This window comes from Gymnoscopelus microlampas, assembly GCF_963454915.1.
Source record: "Gymnoscopelus microlampas genome assembly, chromosome: 4".
Classification (NCBI taxonomy): domain Eukaryota; kingdom Metazoa; phylum Chordata; class Actinopteri; order Myctophiformes; family Myctophidae; genus Gymnoscopelus; species Gymnoscopelus microlampas.
Window position 1 is genome coordinate 6,261,686 of NC_139941.1, and position 20,444 is coordinate 6,282,129.

The 20,444-nt window shown below is 43.8% G+C and overlaps 1 protein-coding gene across 1 annotated transcript in view; it reads right to left on the reverse strand.

Moving 5' to 3' along the window:
• The window catches only part of LOC311043169 (kelch-like protein 21), a gene marked incomplete at its 3' end in the record, with an annotated part of 33,980 nt that extends 15,176 nt beyond the window's left edge, over positions 1-18,804 (reverse strand). The window contains exons 1-7 of the mRNA XM_084054353.1: positions 18,690-18,804; positions 16,455-16,573; positions 14,631-14,825; positions 5,023-5,157; positions 4,735-4,926; positions 3,751-3,894; positions 2,093-2,279 (exon numbers count right to left, since the gene is read on the reverse strand). Coding sequence (XP_083910479.1) covers positions 2,093-2,279; positions 3,751-3,894; positions 4,735-4,926; positions 5,023-5,157; positions 14,631-14,825; positions 16,455-16,535 — 934 coding nt within the window. The 5' untranslated portion in view covers positions 16,536-16,573; positions 18,690-18,804. The remainder of the gene's footprint in view (positions 1-2,092; positions 2,280-3,750; positions 3,895-4,734; positions 4,927-5,022; positions 5,158-14,630; positions 14,826-16,454; positions 16,574-18,689) is intronic.
• Positions 18,805-20,444: the final 1,640 nt, after the last annotated feature.

Genomic DNA, 20,444 nt, shown 5'->3' on the forward strand with positions numbered 1-20,444 from the left:
TGATCAATAGTATCAAATGCAGCACTGAGGTCCAACAAAACCAGTACAGAGAGAAGGCTGTTATCTGATGCAATCAGGAGGTCATTTGTAACTTTCACCAATGCCGTCTCAGTGCTATGGTGTGCTCTGAATCCTGAAAGAAAAGCTTCAAATAGCTTGTTGTTATATAAAAAGTCACATAACTGCTTGGCGACTGCTTTCTCAAGGATTTAGAGAGAAATGGAAGGTTCGATATATGTCTATAGTTAGCCAAAATGCCTGAGTCGAGAGTAGGCTTCTTGAGGAAAGGTTTGATGACAGCTACCTTAAAGGACTGTGGTACTGTACGTAGCCCGTCACCAGAGACATATTGATAATATCGAGTAGGGATGCACCAACCGGGGTCAGGACCTCTTTAAGTAATCTAGTTGGGACTGGATCCAAGAGACAGGTCATTGGTTTGGAAGATGTGACCATTAAAGTAAATTTGAGAGCTCGACCGGAGAGAACTGTCCAAATATACACTGTCGTACAGCCACTTCTGAGGATACTACATCCGAGGGTGGTCCAGTAGGGGCTGAGAGTAGTAGGTTATCAATACTATCTCTGATAGTGAAACAAATCATGAAATCATTGCTGCTAAGGGATATAGGAATACGTGGATCAGTAGAGTCATGACTTTTTGTTAACTTGGCTAGAGTGTCAAACAGGAACCCATGGTTGTTTTTGTTTTCCTCTATTAAGGATGAATAATAGGTGGCTCTGGCATTGCAGAGAGCCTTCTTATATATTTTAAAGCTGTTCTGCCAGGCTATACAGGATTCTTTCTGTTTGGTTGAACGCCATATCCTTTCAAGCTTACGTGACGTTTGCTTGAGATCTTTAGTTCCAGAGTTATACCATGGGGCTAGCCTCTGTTGCCTTATTACCCTCTTTCTTAAAGGAGCAACAGAGTCAAGCGTTGTCTGAAGGGCACCTGCGACACTATCAACAAGGTGATTGACCTGAGAGGGGCTATAAGTATAGAGATTTTCCATTGTGTTGGAATATACTGAGTTGATGGCTGATGGTATTGCTTCCTTAAATTTGCCCACAGCACTATCGGATAGATTTCTACCAAAGACATTTTTGTCCAATGGTGAGTAATCAATTAATGTAAAATCAAAAAGTGGTCGGAAATGTTCTCATTATATGGGAAGACTATGAGATGTTCAATTTCAATAACATAGACCAAAACAAGGTCGAGGGTATGGTTGAACTTGTGGGTAGGTTTTTTTAAATGGTTCTATCAGAGTCTAGGACTAGACGTGATAGAAACTCTGAGAATTCAGATAGAAATTCAGTGTAGGCCCCAGGAGGGCGGTACACTGTAACAAATAATAAAGGCTGTTATGATTTCCAGCTTGGGTGTGAAAGAGTGAGAACCAGACTTTCAAACGTTTTGTAAGTCAGCCTGGGTCTGGGGCTGACTATTAAACTTGAGTTGAAGATGGCTGCAACTCCACCTCCAATCTGGCCGGTGTCTCGAGGAATATGAGCATTTGTGTGACTTGGTGGGGTGGCTGTATTTAGACAGACGTATTCTTGCTCACCCAGCCATGTTTCGGTAAGATAAAGTAGATCAAGATGATTGTCTGATATGATTTCATTTACCAATACACCTTTATAGCGTAAAGATCTAATGTTCAGAAGTCCACATTTAATAATTTTGTTTTGTGGCACTACTGCATTGGTTTTGATCTGTGCCAAGTTTTTATGCACAACTCCTCGAACCCTTGGTTTCATATGCCTAGGGGGTCAAGTAGTTTCAATTGCTCTGATTTGTAGGGTAGGTGGCTGCTCTGGTGGAAGCACAAAGAAGCGTGTAGGACTGCAACTCTGCTTCCTGGTCCCAACTCTGGGTGGTCATAATATTTTGATAAACTCGTCCATATTTCTAGAGATGAGCGCCGTCTCTCCCCATCAGAGTTTGCCAATGATTTATAAAGCCCACATTATTATCTGGACACCACCTTGATAACCAGTGGTTGAATGAAGACATAAAAAAAGATCTTGATGTATTTTTTTTTTTCATTTTGCACCACCATTTGCATGGATGTGTGAGGCAGGGTACCTGTGGTCCTGCCTGGGCGTGTCGTACCGCAGGGCTTGGCCTGGTTCTTCCCCCGGGTCTTGGCTCGTTTCTTGGCCTCAGAGATGAACCTCTGGCAGCCCTTGTATTCTTTCAGCACTTCCAGGGACTCATTCACAGTGTGGAGGTAGGACGGGCTGATGAGAGGCAGACGGATCTGCTCTAGCACCTTACAGAGCACATAGAACCCTAGTTATTTACTAGTCCAACTGGATATTATTGGGTGAACAACATCATAGTACCAGCAAGTACCATATATACAGTAAGATCATGTCAAGCATGTTTTGGACAGCGTGCACTGCTGTTCTAGCAACTAATAATAATAAATAATACATTTGATTTATAACGCACTTTACATTTTTAAAAATCTCAAAGTGATACAGGGTTTAAAAACATGGAATAAAAACAGCAAATGCAACCAAACAATTACATGGGGCCCTACTAGACTAAAGGGTCAAATGAAAAACTAGGTCAAATCAGGGCATAGAGAAGGAAAAAAAAGGCCCAAGAAAATTAAGAAAACTCTTTGTTAAAAAGGTAAGTTTATAGTCATGCATTTAGAAGTCCCCAGACTTATCGGGTGTTAACCTCTGATCGTCTGGCAACGTGACACTAAAGGCCTCTACACACCAATGTCAAGCCGTCGATAAGCGCCTGTGGCCGGAAATCGTTTGTAGTACATTTGGTGTGTGTACATAGACGTCGGTGCTATTGAGGCGACTGAGTTGTTCCATCCGACCCTAAAGCCCCAAAGGTTGGCCTTGCTCAAATCAGAGCTGTCTGTCTGTCTGTCTGTCTGTCTGCGTGCTCTATCACATTTGCTAAGCGCGAACCAGAAAAATAGGAGAGAAAGATTGAGCGAGGCAGAGAGCAAGCGCGTGTGTGTGTGTGTGTGTGTGTGTGTGTGTGTGTGTGTGTGTGTGTGTGTGTGTGTGTGTGTGTGTGTGTGAGAGAGAGAGAGAGAGAGAGTCTGTGTATGCAGGAGCAACCTTTACTTAAAGCCCAGCATCTGTATACTGGGAGAACCTTCGTAGAAAATAGCAGATCGACAAGCTTAAAGGGACATTGATCCCAGGATGAATGGTACAGTAGAAAAGAAAATCATAATTCCATCCCAGGTCCGCCACAGCTAAAAATATGCGCTAGATCGCATATTTTGATAGCTTTTTTTTTTTTTTTTGTGAGAGATCTGACGTTCATAGTGACAGAACACTATGCACTGTGATTGTCTTGAATGTGCCCCACCGGTAGTCTCGCTAGACGAGATTGAAATCTATAGATTGAAATCTTGTCTAGCGCACGTTTTAGACGGACCCGGAATGGAATTACGATTTTTTTCTACTGTACCATTCATCCTAGGATATCATAACATCATAGAAAAGGTAAGAAAACCGTGGTCCAAAATTCCCCTTTAAGTTACAACACGTCGCAAGCTATTTTCAGCAAAGACATTTAATGTAGGCTGAAAACAGAAAGCACTCACTAGCATAGAGCCCTGAGGAACTCCGCTGAACAACACATGGGGTTTCAGTTAACACCTTTTAGCCCCAAACGTCTCTAAATCTGATCTCCCATCGTTGTCTCTAATAGTCAGCACAACTCAGTTTGGTCCGCAGAGGCTTTTATAAGAGATAACTGACCTTTTCAAAGCTCTGCCTGCGGGTAGGATCCTTGTCTAACCATAACATGGCAGCCTCAAACGCCATGTCCTCCTTGGGCACGTTGAGATGGTCACTGGTGAGAATCTTTGTCAGTCTTTCCATAGAGAGAGAGAGGAACTCCTCCTAGGGGTAGAAGAAAAAAATAAAGTAGATTAGCTCACCGTTTCAGTTCTCAAGAATTTAAGGATTTAAAAACAGCCGAGAGATTGGCTATTTTGTCTATTCATCGGACGAGAAATATAGGGCTTAAGTGGTTACAATATGTTTGAAAAACACAAGAGTATGTCTGTGCACGTGTGTGTGTGTGTGTGTGTGGGGGGGGGCATTAGCTGATAGTTCAAGTTCCCAAACTTCATACTCCTCTGAAATACTAATTGGTGATAGATGGTTTGGTTCAGTGAAATGGACTTGTGACTGTAGCTTATTAATATCCTACTATAATTCTAGTAACCTCTGTCCGTCTGTAGTGGTGTCACAACCCGGTTCTCCTCAGTGGCTGGACCAATTGCTCTGATTTTGCACACAGCCATTGACCATTACCATATGAACTTAACTGTGAAGCCTGTTTCTCAATTTCATCAAATCTCAGCTTCTTATTAGCGTTTATGTGCGTCTGTAGTGGTGTCACAACCCGGTTCTCCTCACTGGCTGGACCAATTGCTCTGATTTTGCACACAGCCATTGATCATTACCATCCGAACGCAACTGTGAAGCCCGTTTTTCATTTCATCGCCTCCCGGGTTGCCAGATCCTGTGCGCATATCCCCCCTCGGATGCGTCGACCGGGTATGGTCTAGTTATATTAATTATAATATTATATAATCACTGACCAATGACTAAAAGTTTCAACCCAGGTCTGGGTAAGTTGTGGTGGTTAAAAGGTTGAGCGATGGCAATAAAACAAAGTTGTAGGAGATAGAGCCAACAACAGACAAACAAACATATGATCCCTCAATCACTGACCTGCTGATAGACGACACTGAAGTGTTCTAAGATGTAATCCATGCTGTGTTTCTCCAACATCTTACAGGAGTGCGCGTCAGCGAAGCAGTAAATACCAACACAGTTGTTTGTGTCCATGCGACGCCCCAAGTAGTCACAGCAGGCCTCTCGAACAGCCGTGATGTCCCACAAGTTTGATGCTGCCAGCAGAGCCTAGGCCAAATGAACAAAAACGTTTATTAAGCACCGAGGTTATGTAGGAAAAAAACTGAGACAATGAATAATGTTCATGATAAAACATAACATTACCTGCACATTTGCCGTGGAGATGGACACCTTTGATGTGTAGGCGTAGCTCACCAACAAACCAATGGTCTGAGGTTCCACTCCGCTGATGGTCACCCTTTCCTGTGTGGTTTCCTTCATGCCAGATGTAAACATGGCCTGTGCAGATTGAAAAGGTGAATGGTTGGCTTGGAGTGTTCATAGTTATACCTTTAATTAATCTCTGGGACCCCAATCTACGCTATAACAGGGGGGTGGGCAACTTTTATGATGGAGAGGGCCATTATATTTCCACACTCACTCCAGAAGGGCCACATTGCATATACTGTCGGGCAGACACCGCTTATCTCCGTATGTTGACTTTTTTCGTAAATTAAGGCCATTCTATGTCACACAAAAGTAGCAAAAATAGCCGACCTACAAGCTCAAAATGAGGCGCAGTACGACGCGTTTTGAGCTTGTAGGTCTGCTAATTTAGCTATTTTTGAATTGGAATCCAGATATTCTTTTTTGCTATTTTTTGAGTAGGAATCCTGAAAAGTTACATTTCTATTTAATTTCAAATTTATTTAGTTATACTTATGTTAACTTTATTACAAATACATTGGACATAAAAAAGAGAATAGCATTTTAATACTAGTCATTAACTCTCTCGACTTATCAGACATCATCATAAAGCCGTTTTTTTTCCTTTTTTTTCCCACACAGAACCAGAGATAACGCGATCCGAAGATTTACTGCTCCATTCACTTCCTGGTTAACTTATTATTTAAAAATCCTGTATCTCGGCTCCTGTGTACTTTTTTTTTACTATGTATTTTTGGCCGGGACATGTTATTTTCAAAGGCGTATAAAAGCGAACGGGAGGTCGCGATGACATTTATTTTCCCCGCGGAAGCACAGTGAAACCCTCTGTGATTAGCAACCATCAGGGGATCGATCATACTAAAGATAAGATATATAAGATAAATATTCTGTGACTACTTCAAAAGGTAAGAATATCGAACAATCGCTGGCAGTGGGTGCACGCAGCCAGAAATAAGTCTGGCAGTGAAAGACTATTATTATCTACTATCATAGACTGAAGTCATTAAAGAGGTCATGTTTGCATGTTTGGAATTGTAACAGCTGAAATCATCACTTTTAGAGATGGTTCATTGGACGAAATAACCACAGTTACAAATCATTACATTAATTTTTGTGTACAGCTGGTTGTTCCTACAAAGGAAATTAAAATCTATCCGAACAATAAAACATATGTGACCAAGGACATAAAGAATATAATAAATGAAAGGAAAACAGCCTTCATAAGCAAAGATTTCGGTGCACTCAAATTGACAGAAAATAAGCTAAAAACAAAAATGAGGCAGGCAAAATTGGCACATAGACAGCACCTAGAGGATGCGTTCAAAGCTAAAAATCACAAAAAGGCGTGGGATACTATGAAATCCATGACAGGAATGTCAGCCCCAACCAAACCTATTGTGACAGACAATGAACTTGGCTTTGCCAATGACCTAAATACTTTCTATGCCAGATTCGAATCATTGGGCGATTCCTCTAAGTGCACTGAAATACTTAAGGCTGTAACACCTGCCCCCTCAGACAGAATTATCATCACTGAAGAGGATGTCAGGAAAGTGTTTCGGTGTACTAACACAAGGAAAGCTAATGGGCCGGACGAGTGCAGTGCTTTTCTCCTCAAAAACTTTGCATCCGAGTTGGCTCCTGTGTGGCAACCAATATTTCAAACCTCTGTAGACACACATATAATTCCTCTGTGTTGGAAAACCTCACACATAAAACCATTACCCAAAATCCAATGTCCAAAAGAACATAAGGATTATAGACCCATAGCTCTTACTTCAGTGACCATGAAATCACTGGAAAGAATACTGTTGCAACATCTTGTGAGTATAACTAAAGACAAATTTGACCCCTGTCAGTTTGCTTATAAGAAAGGTTGCGGTACAGAGGATGCGGTTGTCACACTGGTCCACTTCATTACAAAACACCTAGATAAGTCTAATAAGAATCATGCAAGGGTGCTGTTCTTAGACTTCTCTTCAGCCTTCAATACAATACAGTCTGATATTCTGGTGTCAAAGATGGTACAGTTGGAACTGAATCCATACTTAATTCACTGGTATGCTTCCTTCCTTACTAACAGAGTACAGAGGGTGAAAGTGAACAAAACCCTCTCCTCAGCATTAACCACTAATGTTGGTGCTCCCCAGGGTTGTGTAAGCTCAGCTGTATTGTTCACCCTTTATACTGACAGCTGTAGTACTGAGAAATGTCTGCCTGAATGTCGCACTGACAAGCCAGACCAATACATTCTAAAGTACTCTGATGATACAGTTTTGATTTCTCTTTTGGATAGTTCCAGTGATCCTGGACTGCACCAACACAGAGTAAATAAGGTGGTGGAATGGAGTGATAACAACGCTCTTATCATTAACACAAAAAAGACAGAAGAGATTGTTTTTGGTGCCCCACTAGAGATACACAGATCCCCTATTACTATTCATAGTGAACAGATCAACCAGGTATGTTCGTATACATACCTAGGAGTAGTAATAGACCACCTTTTGTCATGGAAAGACCAGATTGAATCAGTGGGTAAGAAGACAAAACAAAGAGTCTATTTCCTTCGCCGTCTGAGATCTTTTGGTGCTAGTAGACAGATTCTTCTTTTGTTTTTCACTTCTGTTATTATGAGTGTCCTGCAGTACTGTAGTACCACCTGGTATGGATGTCTGTCTGTAGCTTTAAAGTCACAACTGCTGCAACAAGTGAACATTTGTTCAAAGATTGTTGGACAACCACTTCAGAGGCTCTATACATCTACGTATGATAACAGTATGATAAGGTTGGCAAGGAATATCACTTCAAACACTAGCCATGCTTTGTATGGAGAATATAGGTTGCTGCCTTCAGGAAGGAGATACAGTGTTCCTACATACAATAAGGTCAAACTGAAGAGGTCCTTTGTCCATCAGACGACATTGAGGCTTAATCAGGAGTTATAAGCCAGGGGTAGGCTGAGTGGTGGACATTGCTCTTGTCTTTGCATGTCTTTATGTATGTATCTGTATTTTGTTGTTTTCTTGTGTCATGTCAAATGTGTGTACTGTTATATGTTGCATACATGGCTGTTTCTGGGTCGCAAGACAAATTTCAGTGCAAACTGACAATAAAGTATTATCGTATCGTATCGTATCGTATAATAATATACCAGTGTTCCGCTATTAACATGCGGGCCCATTAAGTGAAGGTGGGGGCCGCATGCAGCCAGTTGTGCGCCGCGGCGGCCGCCGCATCCACCACGACCGCCACGGCGGGTGGCGGCCTTCGTGGCGGCCGCCACAACCGCCGTGGCAACCGCCGCGTCCGCCAGATCCCCCGCCATAACCGCCGCCTCCGCCGCGTCCGCCAGATCCCCCGCCATAACCGCCGCCTCCGCCACCGGCGCCGCGTCCGCCAGAACTTCCGCCACCGGCGCCGCGTCCGCCAGATTTTCCGCCATAACCGCCGCGTCCGCCAGAACTTCCGCCACCGGCGCCGCGTCCGCCAGATTTTCCGCCATAACCGCCGCGTCCGCCAGAACTTCCGCCACCGCCGCCGCGTCCGCCAGAACTTCCGCCACCGCCGCCGGCCGCCTCCGCTGTGCCCGCCAGATCCTCCCCCGCCCTTCTGGCACGAGTGCCAAGCAAGCCTCTGCCAGCCTCCGCAGACAGAGCAAGAAGTTTTTTCCGTGCGTAATTACGCACGTGTTCTGCTCTCCCCCCCCCCCTCTACACCGATAACTCTTTGCCCAAAATAGCCGATCTCCAAGCTCACACTCCGCGCATATAGTCAATAAGATGGTTATTATTATTCATATTATTATTAGAATGACAAACAGTGCATATAGTCAATAAGATGGTTATTATTATTCATATTATTATTAGAATGACAAACAGTGAATGTCTGACGGACAGAAAGCCTTCTCGAATGATGCCCCGTGAAAATAGCCGATCTCCAAGCTCACAACGCCTCACGCTGCAAGGTGGTCTGTCTGTCTGTCTGTCTGTCTGTCTGTCTGTAAGTCTATCTATCTATCTATCTATCTATCTATCTATCTATCTATCTATCTATCTACAGTGTCGGCCCTATGGGGGGGCATTGGGGGGCAATGCCCCCCGCAGGTTAGACTTTGTGCACCCCCAGTTCAGATTGGCCAGATTTTTTAATTTAAAAAAAAAAATTTAAGCAGCGCAGCGCAGCGCAGCGCAGTATAGCCTGCCTTTTTTTTCTCCCGCTGTGGAGTCTGTGCCTGTGGAGATGCAATGCCGACATTACATTAAAGACATTATAATGCTATAATTGTATTTGTTGTTGGTGCATATAGGGGCAAGGTAAATTAACTGAATTAACCGAAATAGAGTTACAAAGCACCCCAAAAATAAAATATCCATCCAATAACCGTGTGTGTGTGTGTGTGTGTGTGTGTGTGTGTGTGTGTGTGTGTGTGTGTGTGTGTGTGTGTGTGTGTGCGCGCACACACAGACAGACATCTTTCCTCTACAAATGAGACTAACAAGTCAGTCGAATCCCATGCTATGAGCTTGTAGATCTGCTGTTTTTGAAAGCATCTCTCTGTCTTGCGCGTAATTACGCACGTAACTCTGTCTGTCTGTCTGTCTGTCTGTGGGTAAGTCTATCTATCTATCTATCTATCTATCTATCTATCTGTCTGTCAAGAATTACATTTCTCTCTATGAAGCGATATCAAGCGAAAATAAAACTTCGTATTTGGAAGGTTTTCTGGCCGACATCTGCTTGTGTGCGTGCGCTCACCACCGTGATGGAGTGTCTGTCTGTCTGTCTGTCTGTCTGTCTGTCTGTCTGTCTGTCTGTGGGTAAGTCTATCTATCTATCTATCTATCTATCTATCTATCTATCTATCTATCTATCTATCTATCTATCTGTCAAGAATTACATTTCTCTCTATGAAGCGATATCAAGCAAAAATAAAACTTCGTATTTGGAAGGTTTTCTGGCCGACATCTGCTTGTGTGCGTGCGCTCACCACCGTGATGGAGTGTCTGTCTGTCTGTCTGTCTGTCTGTCTGTCTGTCTGTCTGTCTGTCTGTCCAATCCAAAACAGCGTGTGTGTGTGTGTGTGTGTGTGTGTGTGTGTGTGTGTGTGTGTGTGTGTGTGTGTGTGTGTGTGTGTGTGTGTGTGTGTGTGTGTGCGTATGCGCGAGCGTGCGTGCGTGCGATGCGAAGCGTTGAAAGCTTGTAGCCTAGATCTGCTATTTGCACATAGCCTAGGTATAAAATAGGGCTAAAGTGGTTAATGTAAGTCAGTCGAATCCCATGCTATGAGCTTGTAGATCTGCTGTTTTTGAAAGCATCTCTCTGTCTTGCGCGTAATTACGCACGTAACTCTGTCTGTCTGTCTGTCTGTCTGTCTGTCTGTCTGTAAGTCTATCTATCTATCTATCTATCTATCTATCTATCTATCTGTCAATAATTACATTTCTCTCTATGAAGCGATATCAAGCGAAAATAAAACTTCGTATTTGGAAGGTTTTCTGGCCGACATCTGCTTGTGTGCGTGCGCTCACCACCGTGATGGAGTGTCTGTCTGTCTGTCTGTCTGTCTGTCTGTCTGTCTGTCTGTCCAATCCAAAACAGCGCGTGTGTGTGTGTGTGTGTGTGTGTGTGTGTGTGTGTGTGTGTGTGTGTGTGTGTGTGTGTGTGTGTGTGTGTGTGTGTGTGTGTGTGTGTGTGTGTGTGCGTATGCGCGAGCGTGCGTGCGTGCGATGCGAAGCGTTGAAAGCTTGTAGCCTAGATCTGCTATTTGCACATAGCCTAGGTATAAAATAGGGCTAAAGTGGTTAATGCATGTTTCATAATATCGTAATATATGTCTGACAAGTAACTAGTAACTACATTTTTCAAATAATTGTAGTGGTAGTAAAACTACATTATTTGCCTCTGAGCTGTAGTGGAGTCGAAGTAAAAGAATTGGAAATAGCTCAATTAAAGTACAAATACCTCTAAAGCTACTTAAGTACAGTATAGCCTACTTAAGTAAATGAGTTAAATTCCAGCTGTCTTTATTATTATTATTATTATTATTATTATTATTATTATTATTATTATTATTATTATTATTATTATTATTGTTGTTATTCATATATATGTCATGCTATTTTATTATTAATATATGTTATTATTGTTATTATTATTATTATTACCCTTATGACAATTATCACTATTAATATTATGATTATTATTCTTTTTATGGGGGGGGGGGGGGGGGCGGGACACCACTTTGGATATAATAATAATCATCATCTGCATAAGATAGGCTATACGTACTTTTATGGATACTCAGAGAGAGACAGAGAGAGAGAGAGAGAATCTGACTATATAGTGGTTAATTTAATGTACCTGTTCATTAATAATCATCGTATTAATCTTAACACTGACAACAGATACATTGAAAATATTTAATATTATTTCAAATACACAACACACATTTTTTTTGTAGACATGCATTGGAAAATACAGCCTAATAGCACAACAGCAAATGAGATGTACACATGTATCCATATTGACATGAAACGATGATTCATTTACCAAAGTCACATTGTAAGCGTGGGATCACTCGATGTACATTATACAAAACCAGCACAGCACAATAACACTCTATCAAATCTAAATAAAAAATCTATGGATAACAAGGACTTTACACAAATAAAAATCATGCCATTGGTATGACATTCAAATAAACCCCCCCCAAAAATCCAATAATTACAAATGATGTTTCATCAACCATGTACATTTTCTATATCGGTGTTAAACACTCTTTGACTTGGCTCGTAGCTTTCAGTATGAAATAAAATACAGTCTTGGCAAAACATAGTCCAGTCCTTTCCACGTCACATTTTTGGTCAATGTTGCAAGATGGATGTAGCTGATAGTAATAATCCAAATATTACTAGATCAATTCTGTTATATTAGTTAGGCACTTCATTAAATCAACACTCAGAAAGCGAGCAGCAGGCATTCATCATGGGAGTATTCAACAGTAGGCTACGTCAGTGGTTCTCAAACTTTCTCATGTCAAGGACCCCCAAATTGACACTTAATAGCCCGCAGACCCCCATTTGAAAAGATATGCCAGGGACCCCTATAAGAGAAGATTTTTACGGCTCTATAGCAGTGATTCTCAACCATTTTAATTTTAAGGACCCCCAGTTTGACATGCATTAGGGCTACGGACCCCCATTTAATGGCATTTCCATCTCTGGGACCCCAATTTATATTGTAAAATCAATGTTAATTTAACTCTGAGAGTGTAACGGGTCCATTTGGTTCCATTTGTACACTCTCAGAGTTACAGACCCATAAGGGTCCATTTGGTTCCTATCCATCATTTAGCTGGGTACCCCCTGGAACCCCCTCAAGTACCCCTGGGGGCCCCGGACCCCACTTTGAGAACCAACGGGCTACGTGCAAATAGCAGATCTAGGCTACAAGCTTTCAACGCTTCGCATCGCACGCACACACACACACACACACACACACACACACACACACACACACACACACACACACACACACACACACACACACACACACACACACACACACACACACACACACACACACACACACACACACACGCTGTTTTGGATTGGACAGACAGACAGACAGACAGACAGACAGATAGACAGACAGACAGACAGACAGACACTCCATCACGGTGGTGAGCGCACGCACACAAGCAGATGTTGGCCAGAAAACCTTCCAAATACGAAGTTTTATTTTCGCTTGATATCGCTTAGAGAGAAATGTAATTCTTGACAGATAGATAGATAGATAGATAGATAGATAGATAGATAGATAGATAGATAGATAGACTTACCCACAGACAGACAGACAGAAAAACAGACAGACATTTGTTTTGATATCATTTCAACGGGGCATCAGTTTGTCATTCTAATAATAATATGAAGAATAATAACCATCTTATTGACTATATGCGCGGAGTGTGAGCTTGGAGATCGGCTATTTTGGGCAAAGAGTTATCGGTGTAGAGGGGGGGGGGAGCAGAACACGTGCGTAATTACGATATTATGAAACATACATTAACCACTTTAGCCCTATTTTATACCTCGGCTATGTGCAAATAGCAGATCTAGGCTACAAGCTTTCAACGCTTCGCATCGCACGCACGCACGCTCGCGCATACACACACACACACACACACACACACACACACACACACACACACACACACACACACACACACACACACACACACACACACACACACACACACACACACACACACACACACACGCTGTTTTGGATTGGACAGACAGACAGACAGACAGACAGACAGACAGACAGACACTCCATCACGGTGGCAAGCGCACACACACACAAAAAGATGTCTGCCAGAAAACCTTCCAAATACGAAGTATTATTTTCGCTTGATATCGCTTCATAGAGAGAAATGTAATTCTTCAAAGATAGATAGATAGATAGATAGATAGATAGATAGATAGATAGATAGATAGATAGATAGATAGATAGATAGATAGATAGATAGATAGATAGACTTACCCACAGACAGACAGACAGACAGACATTTGTTTTGATATAATTTCAACGGGGCATCAGTTTGTCATTCTAATAATAATATGAATAATAATAACCATCTTATTGACTATATGCGCGGAGTGTGAGCTTGGAGATCGGCTATTTTGGGCAAAGAGTTATCGGTGTAGAGGGGGGGGGAGAGCAGAACACGTGCGTAATTACGCACGGATAAAAAACTGCATGCTCTGTCTGGTCGGGACCAGGGGCTGTGGAGGCTGGCAGAGGCTTGCTTGGCACTCGTGCCAGAAGGGCGGGGGAGGATCTGGCGGGCACGGCGGAGGCGGCGGTTATGGCGGAAGATCTGGCGGACGCGGCGCCGGCGGCGGAGGCGGCGGTTATGGTGGAAGATCTGGCGGACGCAGCGGAGGCGGCGGTTATGGCGGAGGATCTGGCGGACGCGGCGGTTATGGCGGAAAATCTGGCGGACGCGGCGCCGGCGGCGGAGGCGGCGGTTATGGCGGAAGATCTGGCGGACGCGGCGGAGGCGGCGGTTATGGCGGAGGATCTGGCGGACGCGGCGGTTGCCACGGCGGTTGTGGCGGCCGCCACGACGGCCGCCACCCGCCGTGGCGGTCGTGACGGCGGTTGTGGCGGCCGCCACGACGGCCGCCACCCGCCGTGGCGGTCCTGGCGGACGCGGCGGCCGCCGCGGCGCACGCCACTGCCACATTTGGATCTCGCCCCTCCTGCATTTATGCTATAACATATTGTGTTATTTTAACTCACGGACTGTACAAATGGAACCAAATGGACCAGTAATGGGTCCTTTTGTTAAGTCTCTGAGTTACAGACCTGCAACTCGTCAAGGACCCCTGTGGGCTCCCCGGACCCAACAATGAGAACCACTGGTTTCTTATTTACATTGTGTCAACAATTAAATGATCTTCTGTTCACATGTAAGCAAATGCAAAATTTAATGTCATTCGCTTAACAACAGCAGGACAATAAATGTTGTGTGTATTTACCTCAAAGTAAGGGCTGAAGGAGGCCAGTACGTAACGATGGCAGGGGAACTCCTGTCCCTCACAGCACAGGATCAAGTCACACAAGGCACTGTTGAGGCGCAGCCTGTTCAGGCCCTCTAACACCATGGTGGGATGGTTGGGTTCCTCAAACATCTTAGCATCCAGTGAGGGTAGTAGAGGTGCACTGGTGCCATCCTCCTGAGGTGCAACGGCAACATCCAGAGGGAGATTTATTATCAGACAAATAAACAACTGTGAATAATGTTGCTGATCTGGTAATGGTGGCTTTGAAACTATCCATGTGAAATGTCATATTGTCCAGTGGCGTCAGTTCAGCAAAAGCTAGGGTATGGCAGCTCATGCACGCGCGCGCGAAATTTTTGTGCGGTTCTGGGCGGATTGGGTTCGTTTTTTTCCAGTTTTTGGTTACTTTATTTCGGTTTTAGGGTTAGGATTCGGGTTAGGTTAGGGTTATGTTATTTAATTCTTATTTTTGCCTGATTTTACCGATTTATGTTTTACCGAACATTATCAGATTGGCAGCTGCTAGATCCTCTGATCTCTGATGACCATAACATTCTCCTCTTCAATACCTTCGGTTTTGGTCAAATTACCCCCCAACTTGGAAGCACCAGGAGGTTGTTTGTTTATAATTATTCACAACGTGGTCGTTAGTTTGAGTCGTGGCGGGTGTTTATCACTTTTTTTTTCTTTTTCCTCGGTAGCTTTCACTGTTTTAAAATACTTGCTTAAATATGCACACTTTGCAGCTAGCACAGATAGCTCATGTATATCCTCTTATATGTTGTTGAGCTCCTGATTATTTTCTTTCCGACTTGTATTCCACCGGCGACACGTGATTTAATTCACTGCTTGTTCACAAGAACGCCTCGTCCAAAAACACTCGCCCCGGGTATATCTGGCGGCCTCGGTCGGCGAAAAACATAGGGGCGAGTGTGTTTTGGGGCGAGTGTTTTAATTGGGCTGCCTGGGTTTCTCCTCTCGTGTCTCGACACACACACACACACACACACACACACACACACACACACACACACACACACACACACACACACACACACACACACACACACACACACACTCGGCCCGCCCCCTGATGACAGGCTCCACTGCTCCTCCGCTGCGCACAGCCAGTTAGTTGATAAAATCAAGATTTTAAACGCAAAGTAGACCTGAGGCCGATTTAAAAAAAAATCTAAATCCTTTCAAAAGTTTTTTGAAAAACCTATGTTGCTATATCAGTGGTGCTCAAGCTTTTTCAAGCCGACTGACTATCTGAAAAGAATTTGTGAAATATTTGAGTTAAAAATGTTTGCTTTAAAAAATTAATAGCCAATCAATGTGCTATGTATAATATACAGTAGCTAAAATCTAAAATGACACTGATACTTTCCCGGTTTTAATGGCTTAAAGGGAAAGTTCACAGATTTTGCACCCAAATCCAGTTTTAATTAAGTTGAGGACATAATAAATTGTTATGTTGGTGGTGTGTTTTGAGGGGGGAGGGGTTATTCATTTTCAATACGTTTTCCACCCATGTGATATCACAGAGGTGAATGTCAGTACTTCCTGGACTTCAATGGACTAAACAGTATGGCACCAAAGATCACAAGGGGTGGCACGAGGCCATGTCTGTTTGGTCCCACATTTTAAACATGAATGTATAACTTGCTTTTTCATCCACTTTCAACATGGCATCCCTATTTTGGGCATGTCATTATATTGTAAAAATTACTCTATTGTATTCATTCAACGTTTTTCAAAAATCTTCAAAACGTTTTTTAAATAGTGAAACAAACTCACATGGTCAGTGTCCAGTCTCATTCTCTTGGCAGCCTGTGGTGATTCACGCCCACAGGCAGCAGCCTGGATGTTGTCAGCCATGGCTGAGGTGGGCTAAGGTGTGGTGGAGTGGGCAGCGTCTGAAGAGACAACACACAACATTACTGTTACATCTGGTTACACCACTGTTTCCCAAACAGTGGGTCGGGACCCATTTTTATAAATAAATGATAGTTATACAAAGCAGATATACACTCACGGCCACTTCAGCAGCTATATCAAACTTTCATCTGCATTTGTCTTCGTCCCACTGTTCCTTCCTACCACTTCACCTATCGGATACAGGACGAGTGGGCACCTGAGAAATCTGGGCACCTCAATGTGAAGTTGGCAATTGTTTTCAAAATGTGAAAATTAAAGTAAAGAATAAAAGTATACTTTGGAAAATGGTCTGAAATAATGCAAAGAACACATGATTTAAACATACGTGGTACATCATTATTTTTATCAGACCTAAATTTACCCTTCAACTTCTTGTTTATGCCATAATGACGGGCTATCTCCACTGGTTTTGTAGCAATTGTTGAAATATCAAGCATTCAAATCATGTATACTTGTCTTTTACATTTTGGAGAGAATAAATAAATAAGGAAATTAAAAGTGAGATCACTCCCTCAAGGCAAATAACAACTCACTTATTCTGAGAGTGTACAAATGGAACCAAATGGACCCGGGCGTAAACAAGAAGTTGAAGGGTAAGGTTGGGTTTGATAATTATGTACAGGAGCATGTTCAAATCAGGTATATACTTTACATTATTTACGACCATTTATCACAGCTTTTAATATTTATTTTTGGCCATTAATCACAATAAGGCCGGCCGGTGCTCCTTTCTTGGATATTTTGTTGTTATGTGGATTTATTTGCCTTTTTATGTCAGCCAACTATATTTGCAGTCTAGTGCTCCAGCACATTATAAGCACAAATGAACACTTCGTGGACGTAAAGAATGTCCATAAAGACAGCCTGCTGATGTCTGGCCCTTAACTATAACTATATTATTTATAGTATATTTGTTCAACTTTTACTTAATTCATTCAAATCTCGAAATATTTCATGGTTTGCTGATGAGCTGGTTTTGATTAAATGCTTACGTTGTGTTGTTGATTATGTTGTAAATACTTGCACCTGTAGCAAACTATCTTTAAACAACTGATTAAGTTCAACCATTTCCTCCACATTAATTTATTTACTTGTATTTGTCTTAAAAAAGGTCCAAATAGCAGATCAATGAGTGAGAAAATCACTCTCATTAAACCACTTTCAACCCACGTAATTCCCTTGGGAAGAATTATGATTATTGGCAGAATCAAGGAATGTTTAGAATATTTTGCTGCACTACAATAAAACACCATATTTTGCGCTTTAATGAAAAGAAAACCCCACAGAATGTAACAATGTCTATCATGTTCTGTCCCCCTCTATGGGGATGCATAATGCAATTTCAAGGTGAAAAGCTGTTTGGTGAAAAGCCGGCGAAGTCCGGCCAAGTCCCGAAATACCTGTATGACGTTAGCCTTGGATTAAGACTGTGCATCATAAATATATTTTATCGGGTCTGACTTTTACTTTCGTATCTACGATAGTCTTATCTAGCACCCCCCAGTATGTGCTGCACTTTCACCAGTAAAGCCCGTAATTCTCCGTACGTACCTACACAAAATATATATAAAGTGCTTACCCGGTTGCCCGAGATGTTAACTCACGCTTTGGAGTCTTTGTGCAATGTATTAGTCCTTATTTTTCAATAGATAAGTGTTTTAAACCCGTATGTGGCCAAACGCTATATTTCCCCCCTAGTTTACTTCGTTTTTACATTGAGTGCAATACTGGCTTTCACCGGATGCGCCCCGTCACTGCCACCCATTGAGGAACACAGGGAATTAAACGGGACGGGATTAAAACACTTATCTATTGAAAGATATGGACTAATACATTTCACGAAGACTCCGAAGAGCACGTTAACATTTAGAGCAACCGGGTAAGCACCATACATGTTTGTTTTCTGTACATGTACGGAGAAGTACGGGCTTTACTGGTGAAAGTACATGACGCACTGGGGGTGCTAGACGAGACTATCGTAGATACTAAAGTAAAAGTCAGACTCGATAAAATACATCTATGAGAGTCTTGATCCAAGACTAGTATGACGTGTGTCTCGTACAACAAACACAGTCGTGACATAAATGAACAAACCTCGTAAAACTGCAATGGAATTAGTCCGTAAATCAATAAATAAATGTTAGACGTTTCTTTCTCCTCCCGCTTGTTGTCGGCTTTGACGTTCAAAGGAAGCGTGCTTTGTGTTGTGTGTTACCTCTGTGTCCTCCTGACAACAACACACATCACACAAGCAGTTCCGGGCATAAACGTGTGTGACTGCTCAGTGAGAGAGAACTATTTCTGACAGCAAATGCACAATGCATACGGTTTTCTAAGCTAGTTTTTTTTCTAAGTTGCAATGTAACACAGCCCTGTTTTAATTGTACATACATTATTTTGTTTGGATTGTTTGTTCCACTTTTTCTTTGATAATGTAAACATGTTTTATTACATTGCTCTCTCACTGTTCACATATGGGATCAGCGCCCCCTGGCGATGATTTACAGAAGCTTCACATTAACTCCCTCGGGCCAATCCTCATTGGCCCGGTGGGCCGTCAGTCGCTTTCCGGAAAACCCTCCCCCGAGGGTATAAAGGACCCGGAAAGCGGAAGTTACGTTCTCTTTCGCTTCTTCTGCCTCGATGAACACAGAGCTACTTAATCACATCTACAAAACAGAATGAGCCTGCGGGGAATTCGACGATCTCGACAGCGACGAGTCGGTTTCTCAGTCCACCGAGAGTCCCCGGAGCTCGTTACTCTCCCTTTTCTTTTTCCACGGAGTGGAAGACATTTTCCTCGATCTACACAGCGGACGCTGCAGCTAGCTTAGCCTAGCTTCACTAGCTTCAGGCCTACCGGCTTTTAGCTTTAGCCTAGCCGGCCGGCTTGGCTTCATTCATTCTTCCTCATGTCTCGGCGTGCTCTTCCCACCGCTGCGGATCGCCACGACCGGGGTCCCGCCATGGATTTCCCCCCCCCGTCGCCGATGCAGCACCCGCACCTGTGCCCAGCTGCTGGACGAGTGGGACACCCACGACCATTGCATCATTTGTCTGGGTTTCGCCCACGCGGACGCCGCGGCCTACGAGCAGCCTCCGAGGTGCTCTGACTGTGCCAGCCTCCACCCATCGGAGCTTCAGAATCGCCTGTTCAAGGCCGAGAGGTTCTACCTTCCTCCTCGTACCACTTAAGAGGAGCCCGAGGAGTACGACGCGGCCTCCCGCTACTTCTCCTCCCGCGGACAGCCCGCCGCCTACACAGCCAGAGGGGAGGCTTTCTCTCGCCGGGCTCGCCCGTCTGCAGCAGCCGGCTCCGCCCGGGCCTTGGACCCACCGGATCAGCATCGCTCTCTCCACGGAGGGGACGGACGCAGACCTGGCTTAAAATCAATCGGTCCCCGCTCCCGTTCTCCCGCGAAGGGAGACAACACAGCGGGACACAGCGGCGGCCCTCACCGAGCTGGCTCCCACTACTCTTCCCCGGCGAGGAGCGGTTGCTCAGGCAGAGATGACGGTGAGGACGAGACCCTCGCCACCTACCAGGTGGAACAATACGACGACGGTGATGATTACCAGGTCGTCGACCAGTTCGAGGGGGACGGAGAGGTCGTCATCCTGGAGACTGAGGACCGCGGCCCTCCTCTCCCAGCTATCGGCCCACCGCTACCTGCGACTCCACTCGCCGATGCTGTACCTACGGTAATGGTGGAGACGGCTACAGCCCAGGTTGAAGCTGCACCTCCCCCACCTGACATGAGCGAGGCTCCATTGGTGGAGGTCTACAAACTGGCCACCGTGAGATGCGGCCTCAGATGGCCCGCGGACGAGGCCGAGGTGGCCCCCGCC